The following is a 25,355-nucleotide window of genomic DNA, read 5'->3' as shown; positions in this document are numbered from 1 at the left end:
TCATTTTTTGGACATGATGTATAGTAAGGCTACACTAAGGCATTTTTTTGGAGATGATGTATAGTAAGGCTATAGTAAGGCTTTTTTTTGGACATGATGTATAGTACGGCTCTAGTAAGGCATTTTTTGGACATAATGTATAGTAAGGCTATAGTAAGGCATTTTTTGGACATGATGTATGGTAAGGCCTATAGTAAGGCATTTTTTTCATTCTTTGGACATGATGTATAGTAAGGCTATAGTAAGGCATTTTTTCATGTTTTGGACGTTATGTATAGTAAGGCTTTTTTTTAATTCTTTGGACATGATGTATAGTAAGGCTATAGTAAGGCTTTTTTTGGACATGAAGTATAGTAAGGCTATAGTAAGGCATTTTTTTATTCTTTGGACATGATGTACAGTAAGGCTATACTAAGGCATTCTTTGGACATGATGTATAGTAAGGCTATTGTAAGGCATTTTTGGACATGATGTATAGTAAGGCTTTAGTAAGGCTTTTTTCATGTTTTGGACGTTATGTATAGTAAGGCTTTTTTTTAATTCTTTGGACATGATGTATAGTAAGGCTACAGTAAGGCATTTTTTGGACATGATGTATGGTAAGGCCTATAGTAAGGCATTTTTTTCATTCTTTGGACATGATGTATAGTAAGGCTATACTAAGGCATTCTTTGGAAATGATGTATAGTAAGGCTATTGTAAGGCATTTTTCATTTTTTGGACATGATGTATAGTAAGGCCATACTAAGGCTTTTTTGGAGGGACATCATGTGTCCTCGCATGTAAACCATGTCTCTCCCTGCTTGTGCTTCAGGGATGCCGACCTGTTCCTGTTGGAGTCTCGCCGGCTGTGGGCCCTGGAGGAGGGCTGGTTGGAGTTCGACATCACGGCCACCAGCAATCTATGGGTGATGAGTCCAGTCCACAATCTGGGCCTGCAGGTCAGCGTGGAGTCGAGCAGCGGTAAAGCTAATCAGCTATACACCATGTGGTCTAACGTATGGGGACACCTGCTTTTTATTCAAATCATAAAAACATCTCATTCCCCCCCCCCCCCAAAAAAAAAAACAGGACACAGCATCAGCCCAAAAGACGCGGGGCTTATCAGTCGCGACGGCGCTCTGGAGAAGCAGCCCTTCATGGTGGCGTTCTTCAAGGTCAGTGAAGTGCACGCCCGCACGGCCCGCTCCACCGGCGGCAAGCGTCAGCGCCAGCAGAACCGAAACCGATCCACGCAGACTCAGGAGACGTCCAGAGGTCCCGGTCAAGCAGGTCAGCCTGACTCATCGCTCTTTGACCTTAGAACGCCAGTTTATCACATCGACACCTCAAAGCGTAATTTGGGTTCTTTGTGGGTGCAGGAAGCTAACTCTAACCTCGCTGCTGCCGCTGCTGGCTGTGAAGGGAATTGAACAAGCATCCGGGGAAGGAACGGGCGGCCTGTAATTAAACCTAGCCAGTCATTAGCCACGCAGCTAAAAGAATGACCACGCTAACGGTGTCGCTTGAAGACGTATAATAACACGGCACTCGGCCCAGCTGTGTTTTTTCCGTCCTTCTCCTCGCCCCGCCCCCCCCACATCGCCTTTTGTTTACCAACGCAGTAATTAGACGCGGCGCAGCTCCCTGGCAGGGTTTAATAACCTCTGTGATGAAAGACAGGAAGGAAGATAAAGTCTTAGGGAGGGGACACGACATCAGACGTCAAGGCCTCCGCCACGCACTTCCGGGTGGGGACGCAGAGTTCACGCCGTTTGTATACACACCCGAGCAAGGAATGAACGTCGGGCCCACGGGAGTCGGAGCTGGCGTTAAATTTTTAGTGTCAGGAAGTGGGGGGCGTGGTTTATGGGCCCTGCAAATCTGCACCTTTTACCGGCGGTGATGCCCACCTGGGGTTAAAAGCGGCGCCGTTTTCTTCCTGCCATTGTCTCCGACGGAGCGCTGCATGCTCGCCGTGAAGGCTCTCAGTGAAGGAACACTGGAAGGCGTCAACACTTTTTTTTTCTTCTTTCTCATCCTCAGACTACAACAGCAGCGATCAGAAGACGGCCTGCAGAAGACACGAGCTCTACGTCAGCTTTCGAGAGCTGGGCTGGCAGGTACCCAATACAGGATCTTTGCAAAGCTCTCTTGCAGTCGCACTTTCCTACAACAACACTCACAGCACACATAGACAATCTTTGACAAGCTTAATTGCAGTAATACACATGATCTTTGGCTAGAATATTTGCTGTAGGTACTAAATAGAGCAGTTCTGTCTGACATAAAGGATCTATGGTGAGCTTTGTCCAATATAGATGATCTTTGACTAGCATTCAGGCAGGAGGTTCTAACAATTATGTATGGGTAGCATACATAATAGTCAATAGAATAGGAGAACGCTCCTGTTTTATAGATAATCTTTGATGTTTTCGCCGTTGAATGTTTAAAAACAGAAGGTTCTATTCCCATTTGTTCCTATTAGGATTGGATCATCGCTCCCGAAGGCTACGCGGCCAACTACTGCGACGGCGAGTGCTCCTTCCCCCTCAACGCCCACATGAACGCAACCAACCACGCCATCGTGCAGACACTGGTAACGCCAAACCCGTATCCGTATGACGACTATCTTCTCATCACATGACTACATGCTTTCTTTCAGGTGCACCTGATGAACCCCGAAAACGTCCCCAAGCCCTGCTGCGCCCCCACGAAGCTCCACGCCATCTCAGTGCTCTACTTTGACGACAACTCTAACGTTATTTTGAAGAAATATAAGAACATGGTGGTGCGGGCTTGTGGGTGCCACTGACCCCTACACCCCCGACCCCCCCAAGGAGTCCAACAAGCATTGAATGGGGGCCATGGACGTCTGTTAATGAGGCACCTTCTCCATCATTGGACTGCTTGATGTTGGAAGCGTTGTCACCCGCCAAGGTTAGAGCGATGCTAATTTCATATCATTCCACCTTCCAGAACAATTCATTATCTTCACCTCCCAGTGGCCGTTAAGTTTTTATCAGGTCTTATGAGTCCAAAGTCCATCCAGAAGACAATCGAACAAGAGCGTGTCTCCTTTTGGTAAGTTGCTAATTTGCAGTTTGGTTCCCTTTCCCCTCCTGTTTGCGTCTCCAGTCATATTTACACTCCCGAAATATGACTGACTAAACCTCAAGTGTCCGCAGGCTATTTTAGCAGCCTCACTGTCAATATTTGCTCGTACAACGTGATGCATGTTGTGGCTAAAGGTAATGTTCTCGTCCAAACAAGCTAATAGTACATCTTTATACGTCTGACGTGCCCAAAACATCTTTTTGCTTTTTCAGCAAGGTTACTGTGGAACTAAACGTAATAGCAATAATCTAAAACACCTTTTTGTGCCGACTAGCAAATACAAAATATACCTCCGGTAAGCTGCTGTTTACATTTGTGATCGTGTTTAGACTGTTTTTTGTAAATACTTGTACATTGTGTTTATTTATTGCACATTTTATTAAGAAAAATAAATGACACCTTACTATAAAAGATCAGAACAAAACTGAACTATTTTTGGATTTTTTTTTATTATCAAACGTCATGTTACAATTTGCTATTACTTCTTGTACAAGTCACAAGGGACCCCACAGTGCTTCCCATAAAGATTGCCTAACCCAAGACTGCTTTGTGTGTTTGTAGCAGGTATCATTTACACGTGGTGTAAATATGGACAAACACTTGCTAATTCAGTGCTTTGAGCAACAGAAAACCAACCGCTGCAAAAAGGAAAGTCTTACTTAGTGGCGAGAGGACGGCAGCACTGTCCGGGCCTAAGCCGAGTGGTGGGGGCGTGTCCCTGAGAAGTCAGAAAAGAGGTATGCCTTCCGAGTACCGCATCATCAATGAAAAGTTAACATAGAACAGACCCCCACGGATACGAGTGGAAGAATACAGAACCCAAAAGGCGGAAGCGGCTTGGAAAAGCTCCCCCCCGCTTTAGTGGATCAGTGAGAAATACATTCACATATCAGAGACACCCCCGCTGGAGTAAAAGGTTAAAGCCCCGCCCACCTCCGTGTCCTTATAACTCATCCCTGGCCTGCTGCATCACGAAGCTGTGCAGGCTGTCCAGATCCCGACTGCCGTTGTACTCGTTCCCTTGCTTCCCTGCCCGGAAGATGATGAGGGTGGGGTACCCTTCAACCTGTAGGGGAACATGACATCATGTGGCCGCCTCCCCTTCATTCTGACTAAATAGATTCCTTTCTCTATAAGAACTGTGCTTGGAGTACTTACAGAGTACTTGTTGCAGAGGGTACGCTCCACAGTGCAGTCCACTTTGGCGACCTTGACGTCCGTGAGACCAGGGAAGTCCTTGTTGGGGAGATCCTCCCAGACTGGAGCCAGTCTTAGGCAGTGGCCGCACCTGCGCAATGGAGCGTTATTTTTATTCTATTCTGCTAATACCAAATATTATTTATTCCTACTTCTTCTGTCACCTTTTTAATTAGCTCTTGTGCTTCCCCACAACTGAAGGCAGTGGTATGATCCGCTAATACAAATGTTATGTCATTTTACAGATTGATACACATTGATATGCATGTTGAAGAGTTTGGTTTGGTCACAGTATTGACCCCTGGGGTACTCCTCACATTAAATTTAAACTTGCAGAACCACTGATACACATCGATGGATCATTTCAGACAGCTAAAGTAGTACAAAGTAGTACAATTAATCATGATATCCTACTAACAAAATTAGAATGGTACGGAATCTGTTCGGAATTGGGTCCATAGCTACCTAGCTAACAGGAAACAATACATAAAGCTAGGACAATATATGTAAATTTCCTGGCTTTATATACATATATTGTATATACAATATACGTATGTATATTGTCCTAGCTTTATATGCATATATTGTATATACAATATATGTATATTGTCCTAGCTTTATATACATATATTGTATATACAATATATGTATATTGTCCTGGCTTTATGGATTGCTTCCCGTTAGCTAGGTAGCTTTTGACCATAAAGCTAGGACAATGTACATATACTGTCCTAGATTTATGTATTGCTTCCTGTTAGCTAGGTAGCTTTTGACCCAATTCCGAACAGATTCTGTACCTTTCTAATTTTGTTAGTAGGATATCATGATTGATTGTACTACTTTAACTGTCTGAAATGATACATCAATGTGTATCAGCGGTTCTATTCATTGTTTACCCTTTTTGTTTTGGTTGCTTTACATCAATTTCCGTGGCTACGGTCATACACCAAGTAGACTATGTAAGATTATGCTATGCTCATAACTCTTATAACATCCAAGTGTCGAAGTAAATGTCCTACAACGTGTATGAGATTGATTGGTAGGTGCCGGTTTGCTTAGCAAGAGAGTTTAAATGTACACCGTGGTGTTAGCCAAATCGAATGAGCTGAGAAGTTGATCCTACCATGGAGCGTAGAACTTCACAAAGGTGATGCCGTTGGCGATGCTCTCCTCAAAGTTGTCTTCTGTCAGGATCAAGACTCTGGACTGTAGACAGACAGTGTTTGCAATCCTAAGTATAGTCCCAAAATATGATAGTTTTTTCTTTCAATAATTTTGTGACATTCACCTCCTCCTTGGCTTGCTCTTCCTTGGGCTCCTCTTTCGCTTCTCCCTTGGCTTCCTCCTGGGGCTCCTCTTGAGCTTCTTCCTTGGGCTCCTCTTTAGGTTCCTCTGTGGCTTCCTCCTTGCCTTCTGCCTCTTCCTTGGCGGCCTGCAGTTGGTCCTCCACGTACTTCTTCAGTGTGTCAAAGTCTCTCTTTCCTTTGTATTGTTGGACGCTTATCTGCAGGGGACAAAACAGATGCCAACAATTAGCATGATGTGAAGCCAGCCTGTCTGGAGGACTTTTTGGAAATCTCAATGTAAATGTGCCTGTAAATGTTATTAAAAATGATATTTATTACAAATGTATGTATTATTTATTCACATCTAAGGTCATAATAAAAATAAATGATGAACTTAAAGAGCCCGAACGATATATCGGGCAGAGACGACTTAATCGTGGAAAAGAAGCTAACGCTACACCTTGTCAGGGCGTGTCCAGGAGAACCTATCACAGTAAGGAGTCATGTTTTGGGTATTATAATAATCAATGTTCACGTACAGGATATATCTTATGTGCTCTTATTTCATATATCGGTATGGGTCAAGTTGTCACGTACCTTTTCACCTCCGCTGAAGAAGAGCAGAGTGGGATATCCACGCACTTTGAAGGTAGAACACACTTCGTAGTACTGTGTGCAGTCCAACTATAGTAAAAACACAAACATCATGGCTTGGTCACTACTATGCCGTGTGAACAAGACATTACTGTGGGGGAAAGGTTGGCTGTACATGGCAATATTATTAATATTAATATCAATATTATTAATAATAATAATAATAGTATTAATAGTGATAATAATACAACAATAATAATAGTAGTAGTAGTAATAGTAACAATAACATTAGTATTAATAGTAATAGTAGTAGTAATACTACTAATACTAATAGTAATAATACTGCTAATAATACTACTACTAATAATAATACTAATAAAAATTATAAAAAAATAATACCAATAATACCTCCTACTACTACTAATAATAGTAATAATAATAATAATAATAGCATAATAAAAGCATAATGAGAAGGGCCTACCTTTCCTATTGTGACTTGGTCAGAGTTCTGGAAGGTGGCAGCCAGCTGCTCCCAGGTTGGAGCCAGGGCTTTACAATGGCCGCACCACGGGGCGTAGAACTTGACAAAATGGACACCTGCGCAAAGGACAACATACCATCCAAATGAGTACATTTCAGCAGCCTTTCTACTACAGTACCGAGTAGTCATTGTACAGCTTGTACAGCGTGACCGTTGTTGTCTATATGGCTATAAGTGGCGGTATGGTCTGGGGCTGCACGAGTGGTGAGCTGCGGTTCAGACATAAATTCTAACCCGTTCTGTCACACTGTGAAGCACAAACTGGGCTGTATGGCAGTTTTACGACATAACCACGAGCCCAAACACACCTCCAAGATGGCGGCGGTGATGGAGAGGCAGAGAATGTCTCCTCCTCACCTGAACCCACTTGTGGTACATCCAACGGAAGAAAGGACTGTGGAGGAGAGCAAGGGGTCTGGATTCACCAGTACGATTAATACAGTAGCTATTGGGAGTGACGATTTGTGATTTTCAAAATAAAGGATTTGTATGTTGTCTCTACACAGTATTGTGGGCAGCCCAGTCATATTTTTTGCAGGACGTTTAGCAAGTGAACATGACTTTTCTAGCCATTACCTCTTATGGCCACACAATAAGGTAGATATGGTAATACCAGTAAAGAGTAGGAATGTTTTGTTGCCGATGTTTCATGCTTAGAGTTAACATGTTAATTATCCCTCATAGTGGCACGTGTTGGCACCATGATTGTAGTCCGTGTTCCGTCTTCTGCACAACTACGACTCCTGCACTAAATATTAAGACACAATTTGGCCGTGCTCAGCTGTTTAGGCAATAATGTCTCTGTGTTGACTCATTTCTAGTGGCTAGTAAATCTACACTGCTGTAAAAGCCGTACCTTGGCTACTCCATTCCTATGGTATTGTGGAGTGTACTGTGCTGTCCTGCAAGTGGTTCATAGACTGACACCCACAGAGCTATAAAAGCAAATAGACACCCTCCTACACAGTTTACACGTAACCAATTACACAACATTTACTGCTGCCAAGATGTGAAGGCGGGACCCATAAACAAAAACGCCAGCCTGAATATCCTGACTGTCCATAATTATGACAATTATGGTATTTCATTTCTCACAAAAGACAGAACGTCATCTTAATCCTACCTTTGGAAACGTGGTCCTTAAAATTGCCGGCGGTGAGCTCGTAGAGGCCGTCCTTGGCCACCGGAGGAGTCGCCGGCTCGGGTTCTACCTCTGGATCCTTGGAGGAAGGAGGACAAGGAGCAACGTCAGAACATTTCCAACCTGGCTGGTTTGCAGAATGGACACGGCGCTTACAGAAGGGTCTGCCTCCAGCGTCTTCAGCATCCAGTTCTCCAGACTCTCCAGAGTCCTTGGCCCTTGGTACTTGACTGCTTCCTGCTCTGGCTTGAACAACTTCAGCCTGTCAGAACATAAACACGCTGAAACGGAACTGTGAATTGAATTACGTGATAAAGAATGAGGACCGGTATATGTCCTGTATGTGTTGTCGATGTCAGGCGTTATAAAACACAATAAAGCTGTGAAGATGCTCACCCAGTTCGAGTCGCACACGCAACAACACATGCATGCTAACCCTGCTAGCTTCCATTCACGTCCCGAGGTTCCACTCCGTATCCTCTACTCTTCATTCATTTTCTACTGCTGGACTGGTCGCCAGCCAATCACAGGGCACATATAGACAAACAACCATTCACACTCACATTCGTATCTATGAACAATTTGGAGTCGCCAATTAACCTATCATGTTTTTGGAATGTGGGAGGAAACCGGAGTACCCGGAGAAAACCCACGCATGCACGGGGAGAACATGCAAACTCCACACAGAGATGTCCGAGAGTGGAATTGAACTCGGGTCTCCTAGCTGTGAGGTCTGCGCGCTAACCACTAGAGCGCCATGCAGCCCTATCCTCTACTCTTGTTTATATTTATCATTTAAACCAGTATGTCATTTTCTTATCATTGGAAGACTATATACTGATTTATTAAAAAAATATGTCCCAACTCTACTCTAAAGGAGCTATAAAACTGGTGCTGTACTTCCAGAATGCTGCTGCTCGACTCCTGACTAGAACCAGGAAGTATCCTGTCACTCATGAAAATAGACTTCAAAGCGGCTAAATGCATCTCTGACATGTTTGAGCCACATCGGGATGTGAGAAAAAAAAAAACACACACTCCCTAATGTAAGTTACTTTGAATTACTACGAATGAGAAGGGTGCAGTACTTACGTGGGGTAGCCCCTGATGCCATGCTCATTGGAGCAGAACTTGGTGTCCTGGACGCAGTCCACTTTGACCACATAGACAGGGGGGTCATCCATGCCGTTGTATTTGTCTGCTAATTCATTCCATGTTGGCTGCAACCGCTTACAATGGCCGCACCTGTACACAACAAACACGTATTGTGTGCCTGTTAAATCTCCATTTAGCCCGCGTCCCACACATTTGGAACCACCAACCCCCCTCAGTCGCCGGGTGCCACGTCAGCTAAACCTAACAACTTTAAACTACATTGTTTACCCCTTCAATAACTACTTCTTATATTAAAATGACTATAAATTGCTGCGGAAGACAATAATTGTGAGGAGAATTAATTGAAAAGTTCGCTTCGAACTAGCTTGCCTCGCTACTAGCTTGGAAGCTAACCGAGCTAACAGAGAATAGTGGCTAGCTCTCGTGCTAGCTAGCTTGTTGACTTGTTTTTTTCATGTGTTGATACGTAAACTTAACAACGTTCCGTGTTAAAGCAGTGAAGTAAAGTGAGCATCGTTAGCACTCAGCAAAACTTGTTTCGTGTACTCACCACGGGGCGTAAAACATGACAAAGTGCGGTGCGGTGGGCACTGCCTCGTTGAACATATCCACCGTGTAAGTGTGCTTTGCGTGCTCGTCCTCTGCGTCGCCATCACAAAACACCAGTGCAAACAGCATACAATAAATAAATGCGAATATAAAGGGAGTGCAAGCCTGCGTGGACGCCATGGTGTGTATGCCGGGTGTCCTGACGTGGAAAAGCCGAGCGCTATCACCACGTCAGCTTTCGCGTAATTACAATGTACGGAAGCCGGGATGGGAACGCGTGAGGGATAGTGCTGATGTCATCCATGTGATTTGTAAATCTGTCATAAACTGCACGTCTTCTTGCCAGTTTAATATTAAATCGGATCATATTTCCGTACACAGATAGATTTTACATTATGAAGAATAGTTTAAATATGTATTTTTGTTCTCCAATTATAAATATTTAAAAGTAAATTCTGTAAATTCTCAAATCCGGCACATGTGGCTGGTGTGAGTGCACTAATCCGGTTCAGTACACTTCCCCTCCTGCATGATTGCATACACACTGACTAGAGTTGTCAATAAAGACTCAAATAACTGAATGTGCCGACACAGATATGCCATTTCATAGCTATTTCCAGTTTTTCTTAATATCTTTGTAATGTCCCAATGATTATAAGCCACTAAGAATCAATCAATGTAATCTGAATTAATTTAAATTGTCCCCAGTTCCCCTACCACTGGACGTTATGGTATCACAATGGACTGTACGACACCCCGCTGTTAACCGAATACTTCGCCTTGTGCGCACGATGGCGCGTCGCACGCATTGAGGCCCGTTCCATTGTTTCCATGCCAATAAGCACACGTCGCTATTGCATTTCGGTGACTAAATTGCGACTGACACATTTTACATTTCTGCAAGGCGGAGGCCGCATAGTTGTGGGCGTCTCCTGGTTACACATTGTGGATGGCAAAGCGCCATGCCGGGCCTGCTATTGCACCGTTTTAATATGGGAAAGGAAGATTAATGGAGCATGAGAAACAGAGCTGTGTATTCTCATATGTTGTTTTATACATTATTAACCTATTTAGTGGCGCTGGTAATCAGGAAAACTGTATATATGCAGTATATAGTAGTACAGTGGTATAATGGGATACATGTCTGGGATTTTGTACTTGCTTTTGTACATTATGGTGCCACAATTATACTCACTTCCTTCTCCTTTTTAACTGGAAAACTCTGGAAATTTTGAAGTGTGTCCGAGGATATCCTTCCACACCAAATAGGCCTAGCAGTGTGACAAAGTAAAGACAAATATGGATTATTTGCTTGTATTTACTACAGTAGTGTAGTGAATCAATCGTAGGTACCTTCCCCCCACTTAGTCAGTGGTTGGATTTTGGATTGCAGAACTCAACCACATTGTAGGCCACTCCTAAGTCTTGATTTTGTTTTTCTTCAGCCATTCAGAAATGGGCATTCTCCTTCAAGGTTTTTTTTTTTTGGTAGACAGCAGAATTCATGGTTTTTTCCAGGTCCTGAATCAGCAAAACAGACACTTACCATCACACTACCACCACCATATTTTACTGTTGCTATGATGTTGTGTTTCATTTAAAAACAGCATTTTCTGTTGGGTTTGTCTACAAAATAACAGGAATTCATACAACGGTAGTTCATTCTTTCAGAGTTGTCAGCATCCTCATCCCACTGCTGTGCGATACAACCCAAAGCCAGATGTGTTTCCATGACATGACAGTATCATATCCGGGACACAGGATATGACCGGTAAAGGGGAACCGATGTCCTTTTCAGAGCAGCGTAGACACCTTTTCTCTCCCACATCCCCGCATCAGTGCACCCTGCTGCAAAAACATTAAAGCATGGAAACTGGAACGCATTTCATCTGGCAAAGTGGGAGAGGAAGTAAGGTGAGGGAGGATGCAGAAGGAAATAGGAGGGAGGTGGAAAAGTGCCAGATAGAATGAAACAAAGTGAGAAATGACAAGGAAGATGAGGACGAGGATGTGTTAGAAGTTGCCGATTGAGATTTTCCGTTGTAGTTCAAATGTGTTTATATCCGGGAAGATGATATGGAACATACTGGAATTGTCATCTCTGTGCTCACAGTCATCTGTTTTTTTATTTTTTTTTATTTGCGAGTTCCCATACCGTATGTTGTCGACGCATCAAAGAAACATGAATGTAAGCCATCATTTCACATTAAGCTGTAAGGCAGGGGTGTTCAAAGTGGGCTGTTTCTTATTGGCACATTGTAAAAATATAATTTAACTAATAAGTTTAACTAATAAACAACAAAAATAGAAAAATCACCAGTCACTTTACAAGAATAAAGTCAAAATATTATGACAAAAAGTCGTAATTTTATGAGATCCAAGCATCCATTTTCCACAAAATCGAGTTAATAAACAAAGCATCCGAAACGTTGCTGACTCGCTGTCCTTGGATTGTTTTTTATTTATTATTTACCAACTGCAAAATAACCCGGCATGGGGCCAAAAAAAGTTGCAAGTGCCAGCAATTTAATAAAGGTCAATCTCCATAGGGTGCACGGTAAGTCCACATCAACAATTATAACTATTACAATTATTTTGCAGTGTTTTCTGCATGTAAAACTGTAATTATTATCAATAAAATTTATATTTTTGGGTGTTTTGGGGTTGGGAAGAGGTGGCTGAAGACTAGGAAGTCTGAACTTCCCTACGGAAGAAAGACTAGCGGAAGAAAATGATGGGGATTTTTGGATGTCTGGAAGGGATTAGGCTGCACGAGTGGTTAGCGCACAGGCCACACAACTAGGTGACTGGAGTTCGATTCCTGTGTGGACTTTGCATGTTCTCCCCGTGCATGCATGGGTTTTCTCTGGGTACTCCGGTTTCCTCCCACATTCCAAAAACATGCTCGGTTAATTAGTGACTCCAAATTGTCCATAGGTATGAATGTGAGTGTGAATGGTTGTTTGTCTATATGTGCCCTGTGATTGGCTGGCGACCAGTCCAGGGTGTACCCTGCCTCTCGCCCGAAGACAGCTTGGATAGGCTCCAGCACCCCCTGCGACCCTTGTGAGGATAAGCAGTAGAAAATGAATGAAGAAATTAATAACACAAAAACAGAGCAACCACTTTACCCACTAAGAAGACAAATTTGAGGTATGTTAGGAACCCTGAATATAAGACAACCTGTCTTTTTCATACTCTTCTCGAGGGCAGATGCATGTGTTTTCAGATTCTAATGGTTTGTTTAAATGCTGTACACCAAACGATCTGACACAGACCTCAAATATAAGATGCCACTTCCTTCTCACAAAAGGAAAAAAATAGTCTTATAATGACAGTTAAGACTGTTAAATCGTTAAAGCTGGTGATTCTAGTTGAACGGGCAGGAAAACAAGACAATTGCTTGGCAGAAACCAATTAAAGTACCAGTCAATCTACATTCCAGCAACCTCACGCAAAAATCCCACAAGGAAGCCTGCTAACAAACAAACATACGAGACAAAAGTAAGACGCAAGGAAACAAGTGGGAGGCTAGGCGCTGGCCTGGATATCAAAGCATAGAGCAGGTCCAGTCCTTCCAGCACCTGCTGCTTCCCAGCAGCCAAGTCAAACTCATTACTCCGACAGACGCTCGGCTTAATGGCTTCTGTGGATGGACCTTCAGTCGCTCCGTGACTGCTTCTACAGATGCTATGCACTCGCTCACCCACACACACACACACACACACACACACACTTTCCTACGTGTGAGCCATCCCATCATTTTATTGCTCACACACTCGGTAATGGATAAACCCTACACACACCTGTCAGAATCATAAACTAGCGTTTGAGGTTACAATAGGACATTAACACCCGTATTGTGCGCTACACACGGTTCGGCAATGTTGAGCCGTGTACAAAGTAAACCGGTAAACATCTGTTTTGTAACTTGGCCGCCTCTCTCAGACCTCACTACCAAAGAAGCTGCGTCTATTTTGACATTTTCCATGACAGCAAAGGCAGGTGACAAACCTTGACGTAAACACTACAACACGTCCAAAACAGTATTATATGACTTTTTTTTTTACATTTATGACTCGCCTAACATGAAATAAGTATTGATTTCAAGCCCTGTGTTTGTGTAATGGCACAATAATGTAGTCTTATTGTACATTTCAAATAAAAACAATGGAAAATGTCTTTTTGCTCTAGGGCGCCATCTACAGTTGCCTACATAGCAGGTCAAGAAAGCCATGCTTTGGGACAGGGGTGTTCAAAGTGTGGCTATTCATTCATTTTCTACCACTTTTTCCTCACGAGGATCGCGGAGGGTGCTGGAGCCTATCCCAGCTGTCTTCATGCGAGAGGCGGGGTACACCCTGGACTGGTCTCCAGCCAATCACAGGGCACATATAGACAAACAACCATTCACACTCACATTCATACCTATGGACAATTTGGAGTCGCCAATTAACCTAGCATGTTTTTGGAATGTGGGAGGAAACATTCCTTAACATTCATTAAACTTTCAGACCGTTTTAGTGTAGTAAATACATCTGCATCTTATACTTTTGATGATGTGGGTCTTTATTTGAGGAGCCCAGAGAGGGGCTAACGTCATTGCAGCACCCCAATGAATGCGTTCCTCAGATGCAATACAGTATGGGAAAACTTTTAAGGAGTTGGTTTTTTTATATTCATTTTGGTACATGTTTGTATATTTCAGTATAAAGTTGCTGTATGATGACTTTAGTGACTGTTATATTGTTATATACAATATTTTTATACACTATACTGTTATATACAATCACAGGGCACATATAGACAAACAACCATTCACACTCACATTCATACCTATGGACAATTTGGAGTCACTAATTAAAGTCACTAAACATCTAGCATGTTTTTGGAATGTGGGAGGAAACCGGAGTACCCGGAGAACATGCAAACTCCACACAGAAATGGCCGAAGGTGGAATTGAACCCTGGTCCTTGCTGTGAGGTCTGCACGCTAACCACTCATCCGCCGTGCCGCCCAAGTGTGGCTATATTATAACAAATTATTCATTCATTGATTTTATATACCACTTATCCTCACGAGGGTCGTGGTGTGCTGGAGCCTATCCCAGCTGTCTTCAGGCAAGAGGCGGGGTACACCCTGGACATACCCCTGCAACCCTATTGAGGATAAGAAGTATAGATGGATGGATTATTATACTCTACGTGTCAATAACCTATACAAAAAAGTGTCTCCAGTGTGGAGTTAATGGCAAGGCTAACAATGCACGGTTCCTTGAATGCAGCAGCAGCATCATGCAGGTTCCAGCATTGACAGAGACTTAGTACCTTTATTGAAGTCCTATGCATTCCACTGCCAAGAACGAGGGCCTCCCAGGATGAGATACAATGACTCGAACTTAGATGCAGGGGGGCGGCGGCGGGGGGGTCTTTCCTTGTAAATGCAAACAGACACAAAATAGCATGTGTAAATAGAGACATATACAAATGCAGTCATACATGGGAGTTCATGTCAGCACATGCACATAAATACATGTTATTTGGCATGATGGGAGCGATAGACATGATTTGGTTTATTGGCTTTCAATGGGGTTGAGGCAGGTGGGATATTAGATCTCATCATGAGTTGGCTCAGGGAGAACAACTGGGGAGAAATTCCATCGCCTTTTCACTTGCAAACAATGAGACCAGAAGTTTTTTTTTTTTTTTTGTGAAATGTTCTTTTTCTGGGCTTAAGTCCAGTTTCAGAAAAAAAAAGATGAGAAAACGTTCAAGGATTTAAAGAGAAGATGTCTATCATTACTCTGATTTATCTGAGAGCTTTTCTGGTTTGCTTATTTAGGGAGAAAAAAAAAAGAATCCCACAAGAATTATGTTGACTTTATGCCGTACTTGCATATACGGTACATGACTGTGTGTATTTCAGCATCATAAGTCATGTCTCCTAATATGCCTAACCCTTGACACACTGTTGTGTGAGTGCCAGGAAGAAAAGCACCAATATAAGAAGACATATTCTTTTTTTAGGTGACAAAAAAAAATGGCGTGGCTGCACGGCGGACGAGTGGTTAGCGTGCAGACCTCACAGCTAGGAGACCAGGGTTCAATTCCACCCTTGGCCATTTCTATGTGGAGTTTGCATGTTCCCCCCGTGCATGCGGGGGTTTTCTCCAGGTACTCCGGTTTCCTCCCACATTCCAAAAACATGCTAGGTTAATTGGCGACTCCAAATTGTCCATAGGTATGAATGTGAGTGTGAATGGTTGTTTGTCTATATGTGCCCTGTGATTGTATATAACAGTATAGTGTATAAAAATATTGTATATAACAATATAACAGTCACTAAAGTCATCATACAGCAACTTCACACTCAAATATACAAACATGTACAAATATGAACATTAAAAAAAACAACTCCTTTCCCATACTGTACTGCATCTGAACAATGCACTCATTGGGGTGCTGCAATGACGTTAGCCCCTCTCTGGGCTCCGCAAATAAAGACACACATCATCAAAAGTATAAGATGCAGAAGACGGTTCCCTCCCACATGCCAAAAACATGCTAGGTTAATTAGCGACTCCAAATTGTCTATAGGTATGAATGTGAGTGTGAATGGTTGTTTGTCTATATGTGCCCTGTGATTGGCTGGCGACCAGTCCAGGGTGTACCCCACCTCTCGCCCGAAGACAGCTGGGATAGGCTCCAGCACCCCCCGCAACCCTCGTGAGGAAAAGCGGTAGAAAATGAATGAATGAAAAAAATGGCGTCTTACATTCGGGTCAAGTAGAAATATCATTAATAAAGCTAATTTCTGCAACACAGAGGTAAAAGGTTATTTTGTGATATAACAGAAAAATACCCACTTGCATTAGAAAGCAGGGAACGTGGAAGCCATTGTTTTAGGATGTGGCTGGCAGTGAAGTCAGACATTCCAATGCTCCTGGAATCTAGTCGTCTGCAAGTTTGTTTCTGCTGGTGGCCGCTGGCAGACAACATCCCGGATCCCCCAGGCTATTGTTTGCTCGGCGATTGACTAAGTAAGGTGTTTGTTGTTGCTGGACTCCTTATCTGTATGTCTTGGAACGGCATCGACCTGCATGGAATAAGCCAGACCTGATACACTGGACAATATGTTTGTTTTTTAGTCACTCGGAAACATTGGCATCAGTGAATATTTGCTTGTCAGCTTTTATTCATTCATTTTGTACCGCTTATCCTCACAAGGGGGTGCTGGAGCCTATCCCAGCTGTCTTTGAACGAGAGGCGGGGTACACCCTGGACTGGTCGCCAGCCAATCACAGGGCACATATAGACAAACAACCATTCACACTCACATTCATACCTATTGACAATTTGGAGTCGCCAATTAACCTAGCATGTTTTTGGAATGTGGGAGGAAACCGGAGTACCCGGACAAAACCCATACAAGCCCAGGGTGGAATCGAATTTGGGTCAGCTGTGTGGCCTACACGCTAACCACTCGACCGCTGTGCAGCCTTGCTTGTCAACTTGATTATCCCAATGTTATGTAGTTTGTTAAACACCATTACATTAAGTTATAACAACAAAAAACGTTAATGCAATGAATGCAAAGGAAAAAGAAGGTAAGTAAATAAAGTAAGTAAATAAATCAAGTAAATAAATCAAGTAAATAAATTTAATAAATAAATAAATAAATTGATTTATTCCATTTGTTAAACATGAATCTATTGTTAGAACTAGCCATGCCCGATATCAGTCGACATCAGTATTCGATTTTTTACCCATCATGAAAAACAATGGCCGGATAAGGCGGATAAGTAGCACCTCACAGCTACGAGACCCGAGTTTGATTCCACCCTCGGCCATCTCTGTGTGGAGTTTGCGTGCGTGGGTTTTCTCCGGGTACTCCGATTATCTCCCACATTCCAAAAACATGCTAGGTTCATTGGCGACTCCAAATTGTCCATAGGTATGAATGTGAGTGTGAATGGTTGTTTGTCAGTATGTGTCCTGTGATTGTATATAACAGTATAGTGTATAAAAATATTGTATATAACAATATAACAGTCAATAAAGTCATCATACAGCAACTTCACACTCAAGTATACAAACATGTACCAATATGAATATAAAAAAATAAATAACTTCTTAAAGGTTTTCCCATACTGTATTGCATCTAAGAAATGCACTCATTGGGGTGCTGCAATGACGTTAGCTCCTCTCTGGGCTCCTCAAATAAAGACCCACATCATCAAAAGTATAAGATGCAGATGTATTTACTACACTAAAACGGTCTGAAAGTTTAATGAATGTTAAGGAATGTTTCCTCCCACATTACAAAAACATGCTAGGTTAATTAGCGACTCCAAATTGTCCATAGGTATGAATGTGAGTGTGAATGGTTGGTTGTCTATATGTGCTCTGTGATTGGCTGGCGAACAGTCCAGGGTGTACCCCGCCTCTCGTTCGAAGACAGCTGGGATAGGCTCCAGCACCCCCTTAATGTAAACAATATTTGAAACATGCTTTATACAACAAGTGTTCATTCCACCACAGGATATATGTTCCACATATCAGCATATCGGTTTTCGGCAAAAAAGCCAATATCAAACAACCCTAGTTATAAAAAAATGCACGAAAAAGCTACATTAAAAAACCCAACATATACTGTATATATAGTGGTGTGAAAAAAGTGTTAATCAAAAAAAAGTTGAACACGCTGAAGGCATTCAAGTGTCACTTTTCACCATTATGCCATTTATAGCAAAAGGTGGTCCATTTAATTTCAGCCCCATTTCTTGGCAATGATGTCTTTTATATGCCACCCAGTGCTCATTTTCTAAGCTGAGACTGTCCAGCGTGCCTGCTAAGTTTCCCCTGGAGAAATATCAATTTCTTAATTAGTTTTACTGCAGCTTGGAGAGCGTTCCATCTCCCATTTGTGGGGGTGGAGAGACATTCTCTATAGGCAAAGAATTCATATCAACACCTGCATTAACCATGCGCCCAGGAAGCATCGCTACCTCCCTGGGGTGTTGTTATGCCGGGCTTATTAACTTGGAAGTGCTGGGCTTTTGTTCACTGGCATTTTCATTTGGGACCCTCCGTAATTGAGTAACAGGGGCCCATCTTGGAGCACAATGGGGGGGGGGGGGGGGGGGGGGGGTAAAAAAAGAGGCTGGGAATTCTCATAAGCTGAAGTGAATGAATAGCTCACATCCAATTGTTCCTGCGCTCAAATTGTGTCTTGAAGACCTGGTTTTTCTCATCTGTCAACCGTGGTGAAAGATGACCACATCGGAGTCGGAGTGCGGATGAAACTTTAGCCATCTTTGGGATTGTATTTTCCAACCTAACAACGCTGGCGTTTTATTAGTTTGCTATAATTACATCTGTAAAGAAAGGATATTGCGAAATGAACACTGATTGGGGCGGCACGGCAGTTGAGTGGTTAGCGCACAGACCTCACAGCTAGGAGACTAGGGTTCAATTCCATTCCCTCGGCCATCTCTGTGTGGAGTTTGTATGTTCTTCCCGTGCATGCGTGGGTTTTCTCTGGGTACTCCGGTTTCCTCCCACATTCCAAAAACATGCTAGGTTAATTGGCGACTCCAAATTATCCATAGGTATAAATGTGAGTGTGAATGGTTGTTTGTCTATATGTGCCCTGTGATTGTATATAACAGTATTGTGTCTAAAAATATTGTATATAACAATATAACAGTCACTAAAGTCCTCATACAGCAACTTCATACTCAAATATATCTGAACATGCACTCATTGGGGTGCTGCAATGACGTTAGCCCCTCTCTGGGCTCCTCAAATAAAGACACACATCATCAAAAGTATAAGATGCAGATGTATTCTGAAAGTCTGAAAGTTTAATGAATGTTAAGGAATGTTTCCTCCCACATGCCAAAAACATGCTAGGTTAATTAGCGACTCCAAATTGTCCATAGGTATGAATGCGAGTGTGAATGGTTGTTTGTCTATATGTGCCCTGTGATTGGCTGGCCACCAGTCCAGGGTGTACCCCGAACTCTCGCCTGAAGACAGCTGGGATAGGCTCCAGCACCCCCGCGACCCTCGTGAGGAAAAGCGGTAGAAAATGAATGAATGAATGAATGAACACTGATTAGTTCCCAAAGTTCATAGAGGTCACAAAAGAGTGGAAACAAGGTCATTGCATAACAAAGCTGATACATAAAGGATGAGGTATTGTTTCAGGTATTTCAAACATCATGCATCATACCGTTTGTTACAGTCCCCTTATCTCTTATGGCGCTCCAGATCGCTGAAGGCTTTCCTTTATTTAGCATTTATGTTGGCACTGGCCACCGCAGTTCTATGCCACGAGAGCCCCTGAAAACAGGAACAAGAACACACTGCTCAATTCTTAACAATGAGTGTTTTGACCGACGGTACTTCTGTGGAAGTGTGCATGCTGGAAGCAGATACTAGAGAGAGTTAGATAGATGGAAGGTTCGCCACTGTTCCATGTTTTGGACATTTGTTGATAACGGCTCTCACTGTGGTTTGCTGGAGTCCCAAAGCTTTAGAAATGGCTTCATAACGTTCTCCACACAATTGAGTTAGATTTTCACAAGCGGCCATGTAGGTTTAGCTTTCTTTTGTCCCTTAATAATAAAAAGTTTCTGCATTCTTTGTTCAGCTGTGTTGTTAATTACTGATAATTAAACTAGTTTGATGATCTGAGACATTTAAGTATGACAAGCATGCAAAAAAAATGAAGAAATCGGAAAGGGGGCAAACACTTTTTCACCCCACTGTATTTAGGAGGGCATTTAGGTAAGCTACGGGTATAGTAGCGGGTATGTATATATTAAGTTCTATGTGAAGTATTTCTATAATAGTTCATATTAACTCACTAGCAAGATCTCATAGACTGCTCATCTCGTTTCATATTATCTACATACTGTATTTGTATATAACTCTGGGTAAAACTGTTGATTTTGTTAATACTTGGGTTGTTTATATTTCTATATTGTGTATTTTGTACTGCTTAACCGATTCTGTACTCTTGCTGCTGTGCAATGCAAATTTCCCCACTGAGGGACGAATAAAGGCATATCTTATCTTATCTTATGTAGGTAAACAAATAGATCGGTAGATGCTTATGAAGTTAAACATAGTGTATGTAGTTAACTCCTGAGTAGTCCAGCTAGAGTCCAAAATCATTAGACGAACTCAGAGTGGTGAGCATTGTCAAGTCAGTCCTGAGAACAGGCCCCGCCCTCGTCTTTCTCCACTTCTGGATGTGACCTTTCACAGGCTCTGTTTTTCTTGCTTTCCAGTCAAACCAAAAAATAAACAAGGGCAGATGAAAAAGGCGCCTTTGCTGGCAGAGACCGACCATGTTTCCGTCTTGTCACAGCTTATTAGGCGATGATGAGCTGTCTCCACGTTGGACAGCTGCAGCGCGTCACCAGCACACGTACGCCTCGGTGAAGTGCGCACAGGGCAAATTGGCGCTGGCCCTTTTTCCTGTGAACAACTCCGGGTGTGGCTGTGCCCTCTCTGATCTCTTGACATGGCGACCATCACGTCCTGCCATCACTGACTCTTACTCTGACACACGTGAACATATGCACAAAACACACACACGTGCAAAGGAAACAAAGCGTGACCTTGCATGACAGCTTAAGGAGAAATAAGCCAAATGGAAAAAAAAAAATGTGCACCTGAGCAGCTTTATTCTAATTCCTTTGATGGAGGCCTGCTGCACACCAACACTTCCAGTTTAAACATGGAAACTTCTAGAACAGAGCACAAAACACCCATACGCCCGTGCACGTCTGTGTTGTGTATAAATATGTATATTAATACTATAAATAGTGTGCTGTACTAGTCAATGAGCACAATGTATCCCCCCTACACATCTGGATACTCTCATGACATGTAGTCTAACCTCAATGCACTTGCACTACCTAGTGGCAAGGTTGGTGAATTACACCTTAAATGATGTAAAACAGGGGTGCTCATTAAGTCGATCGCGAGCTACCGGTCGATCGCGGAGGTGGTACTGGTCGATCGCTGGTCGATCGCGGCGTGACATTAAAAAAATATCATCCCAGCATCAATGCCGTCACTTGATTGATATACAGGGCAGCCATTCAGATGACAACTGAATGTTGCCCTTCGGGTGACCAATCAAATCAAACAACGTCTCTAAGTGCAGCAGAACTTACGATGTCAGCCTATCATCCATCCCCGTTACTTGATTGACATACAGGACAACCAGTCAGATGACAACTGAATTTTGACCTTTAGGTCACCGCTCATGCGTAAACAACGATGCAAAGTGCTAAGCTAGTCGGCGAATTGCGAGATTTTAAGCCCTCGCTAAAGTTTATGGTCACTAAAATGAGTGAAGGAGCTGGACCAAGTAAAAAGGCAAAAACTGGACCAAGTAAAAAGGCAAAAAACATATCACTTCCATACGGATGTGGAATATTATACGGATATTATGATACGGATATTATCCATGACTGATAAACATTTGGAAGTGTGCTTGAGGCTGGCTATCAGCAGCTACTGTCCGGACTATGCATCCCTGGCTGGTTCAATTCAGTGCAAGTCATCAAAGTAAACTCAGGTAATTACAAAAAATTGTAATAGTTAATTATGTGTGTTTTGCAATATTGGCTCATTTGGTTATGTAAGGTACATCAACATACATTGTACGTACAAATAATCCTCAATACATTTGAAAATAAATAGATGTTTTGCATTTTTGTAGTGGGTAGATCATTTTGACTCGGTCATTTTAAAAGTAGCTCGCATGCTGAAAAAGTGTGAGCACCCCTGATGTAAAAGTTCCATATAATTCAATCAGGATTTAGTGCAACAAACCATTGGACTTATACTTATTTTTTAAACTTTATTTTAAATTATACTTATATTATGCAAAGCTGGCTAATAAGGGTTGTGTTTATGACTAGGCATTGCTAAACATCCAATAATAACTTATCCAAATCCTTCTTTTTCTCACTGTACTGAGTGCTGATTTGTCCCACAGCCTTGGCATGTTCTTCATCCACCTCTTCCTTCAGCCTCTGCTGCTCTTTCAGGAAGTCTGCCCAGTCATCTTTCATACGCTCCATGTTTTCCTGCAGCTGGCCGCTCTGGAAGGACACATGAATAAGAATATTTTAAAAATAATAAAAAATACATTCATTTTTTTAAATACAGTTTGAACTCATTAAGGTCACTGGTGGGAGGGCACATGCACGGGAAGAACATGCAAACTACAAACAGACATGTTTGAATGCGGATTCAATGGAGATGATGCAGACATGCTAATATTTGATGACCACAGTAGACCATATTTAAAATAATATGCAGAAAATAAATATGACCAGTCTCAAAAGTCTTCAAACTACCATATATATATATATATATATCCTACGCATGCGCAGCATTATAGGCATTCCGAGTCATTAATCAAATATGAACAGGCGTTTGATTGCAGATGGAGATGAATCGAGTAAGCCAGCACTGCCATCAAGTGGCCAACTGACGCAAAAACAGGCGAAGCTATGAAGTTCATACAAAGGACTGACTTTTTCTTCTGGATAAATAATTACAACAATTTCAACAAATGTCAATTTGCTGTTTGCTAAATATGTACATGAGTTTAATGTTTTATTGTACATTTTTCTATCGTTTTTTCTACCAGGAAAACACCTTTGTATCCATTTGAGTTACCTTCTGTGCTTCTAGCTCCCTCTGCTGGACTCTTTCTGCCAGGTGATTAGCTGCTTCTACTGTGAAACAATGTAAACTGTGATAAGATTGCTAGAATTATGTTTTAATTGTGTATATATATATTTTTTAATCACACTTACATCGACCAATAACGTTATACAGCTGCTGCTTTATGCCCTCCAAATCTGCAGGAAGCGTTTGCTCATTTGCTTCTTGCACCATTTTATGGAGGTTCTCCAGCAGTCTGCTCTCCCGGTGTCCTCTTTTCTCCTGAGCCAACAGCAGAGGAAGCGTTAAGTATTTGTTCTGGATTTTAAAAATCGCTGTTTTATAGACTGTGCCTCAAACTCTCTGACGAAGTAGCGGATCTCTGCGTTGACGATGGGTCTGTGGTCAAACAATCGAGATTGGATATCGCCAACATCTGCAGGAGAAATCAACACAAAACTGTTGCCTGCACTATATAACTAAACATATTGTGCTAGTCGTATACTTATTAAAGACAAGTGCACTCACCTTTAATGATCTTGTCCATGTTTACAACCTCTAACGACTATCTTCATTAGCACAATATTATTGTAATCCAGTTGTGTTTAGCTGCTCACCGAAAGCCAATTGCTAAGCTAGCAGTAATGTTCCGCCAAATTTTAAGCAAACTATGAGAGCACAAACGTAACCTATGATTTAAATGTGATATCAAATGTGTATTGTGTCTATTTATGTTATATTTCAAAACAGTGACTAGTAATCATGTGAATAGAAGCCAGCTGACACCAATAACCAAAACATTTACGATTACTTCCGGGTTCAAGCGAATGGACTGAACCAAGTTGCATAAAAAATAGGGGCGAACCATTTTATTAGACGTCGTTTTTTTGTTGATTTATCACCTCGAATACAAATAATTCAGTGAAAGCGGTTAAATTATGATACCCAATTGTAGCTACAATACTTTTAAAATGTCTTTAATTTGTAAGTAGATAGAAGAAGAGAAGGCTGGAAGTGTGAAAGTCCAGCAGATGTCAGTCTTGCTCTATGGAGATACTACTACAACTTCTCCCCACGTTAGCGTATTTTAATATGTTTTGACATAACTGGACTGATCAGATATATTGTAATTAATTTCTTAAAATTCTCCTTTCAACATCAAGACCATGACCTCACCTCAACATGGCCTTAATTTTCAATATTATATTACAAAATAAGAATGCAAGATGATGTGCATAAATGCATGCATAAACAAACAGAAATGATAACTAGCTGCAAGACACCATGTTTCAGCCAAATAGTTAATACCTTGCAAATATTCATTAGGATTGTCACACTCAGTTAGGAAGACATCTCTAAGTGTCCACTTTGTTTACATAAACAGTTATTACATGCACCATTAGTTTTGATTTGGACCTATTAAAGAGATTAAATGATTGATCATAGCCAGAGGATGAAAACAAAGTGGTGTTGAATGTGTATGTGTGAAGTACAATGATAAATAGACAATGTCAGCACCAGCAAGCAGCGACTCTCAGTGACAGCAGCGTGCATAGTGTTGTTTTGTTTATGCACAACTCTGGAGGGGGCAATTAAAAACATTAAACAGAAGATAGGGATGGTTAAATGCAGTATTCATCTCCGAAACACAAATTATTTTTTTTCATCTACTGTGATTTAATGTGTTTTAGAGTCATTTGCATTTGAAAAAAATCATTAAAAATCATAAATAATTTCAAATTGAAAGTTTGTAATGTCACCATGCACAAAAATGACTAATTATAGCCACATAAGGAAATATCTGTACATGTGCATTACTATTTGCAGCTATTAGATATTTGTTTAAATACTATTACATCAAACCAGCATACAGTACATTCAATTTCATTAAATGCATCAATTAACCATTATACATTGTTTTGGAATCTTTTACCTACTTTGGATTAATGCACTACACATCATAATCATCGATAAATTATAATATTTCAACACAGTAATCCAGTATTTATATTTGTTTTGGAATAACTACACACCAATTACCCCCCACATTCATTTATAATGGGACTAATCAGATGCATTATAATGTAAATGGTTATATTATATTGTAGAGTTTCAATTATAATAGACCAATAGAC

General features: G+C 41.7%; 3 protein-coding genes across 3 annotated transcripts in view; 1 reads left to right on the top strand and 2 right to left on the bottom strand.

Annotated features, from left to right (window-relative positions):
- Positions 1-4,706, top strand: part of bmp6 (bone morphogenetic protein 6) — a 39,429-nt gene extending 34,723 nt beyond the window's left edge. Inside the window, exons 3-7 of the mRNA XM_058060302.1 lie at positions 815-963; positions 1,072-1,272; positions 2,026-2,102; positions 2,468-2,578; positions 2,645-4,706. Coding sequence (XP_057916285.1) covers positions 815-963; positions 1,072-1,272; positions 2,026-2,102; positions 2,468-2,578; positions 2,645-2,794 — 688 coding nt within the window. The 3' untranslated portion in view covers positions 2,795-4,706. The remainder of the gene's footprint in view (positions 1-814; positions 964-1,071; positions 1,273-2,025; positions 2,103-2,467; positions 2,579-2,644) is intronic.
- On the bottom strand, positions 3,524-9,796 carry txndc5 (thioredoxin domain containing 5). Its single transcript, XM_058060301.1, has 11 exons — positions 9,522-9,796; positions 8,948-9,100; positions 8,012-8,117; positions 7,838-7,934; positions 6,655-6,770; positions 6,177-6,263; positions 5,582-5,797; positions 5,417-5,499; positions 4,255-4,384; positions 4,030-4,162; positions 3,524-3,814 (listed from the first exon to the last, which is right to left on the bottom strand). Exons 1-10 carry the CDS (start codon positions 9,698-9,700, stop codon positions 4,040-4,042), a joined length of 1,290 nt encoding a protein of 429 aa, XP_057916284.1. The 5' UTR covers positions 9,701-9,796; the 3' UTR covers positions 3,524-3,814; positions 4,030-4,039.
- A 12,539-nt stretch (positions 9,797-22,335) lies between these two features.
- bloc1s5 (biogenesis of lysosomal organelles complex-1, subunit 5, muted) lies at positions 22,336-24,030 on the bottom strand. The gene is made up of 5 exons (XM_058060715.1): positions 23,749-24,030; positions 23,574-23,656; positions 23,373-23,502; positions 23,233-23,291; positions 22,336-22,649 (listed from the first exon to the last, which is right to left on the bottom strand). Exons 1-5 carry the CDS (start codon positions 23,765-23,767, stop codon positions 22,473-22,475), a joined length of 468 nt encoding a protein of 155 aa, XP_057916698.1. The 5' UTR covers positions 23,768-24,030; the 3' UTR covers positions 22,336-22,472.
- Between the last annotated feature and the right edge of the window lie 1,325 nt (positions 24,031-25,355).

The sequence above is a fragment of the Doryrhamphus excisus genome, chromosome 21 (assembly GCF_030265055.1).
Source record: "Doryrhamphus excisus isolate RoL2022-K1 chromosome 21, RoL_Dexc_1.0, whole genome shotgun sequence".
NCBI lineage: Eukaryota > Metazoa > Chordata > Actinopteri > Syngnathiformes > Syngnathidae > Doryrhamphus > Doryrhamphus excisus.
Note: the sequence above shows the minus strand (reverse complement) of the source record. Positions and strands in the feature narration are given on the sequence as shown.

Excerpts from the sequence above, each read along its gene's own strand:
- txndc5 (XM_058060301.1), bottom strand. The coding sequence starts at position 9,700 with ATGGCGTCCACGCAGGCTTGCACTCCCTTTATATTCGCATTTATTTAT. Across the intron at positions 9,101-9,521 it reads GTCATGTTTTACGCCCCGTG|GTGCGGCCATTGTAAGCGGT; the intron begins GTGAGTACACGA and ends TGTTGTGTACAG. Across the intron at positions 8,118-8,947 it reads GGCATCAGGGGCTACCCCAC|GCTGAAGTTGTTCAAGCCAG; the intron begins GTAAGTACTGCA and ends ATGTTCTGACAG.
- bloc1s5 (XM_058060715.1), bottom strand. Across the intron at positions 23,503-23,573 it reads ACTTCGTCAGAGAGTTTGAG|GAGAAAAGAGGACACCGGGA; the intron begins GCACAGTCTATA and ends CTGTTGGCTCAG. Across the intron at positions 23,292-23,372 it reads GTATAACGTTATTGGTCGAT|TAGAAGCAGCTAATCACCTG; the intron begins GTAAGTGTGATT and ends ATTGTTTCACAG.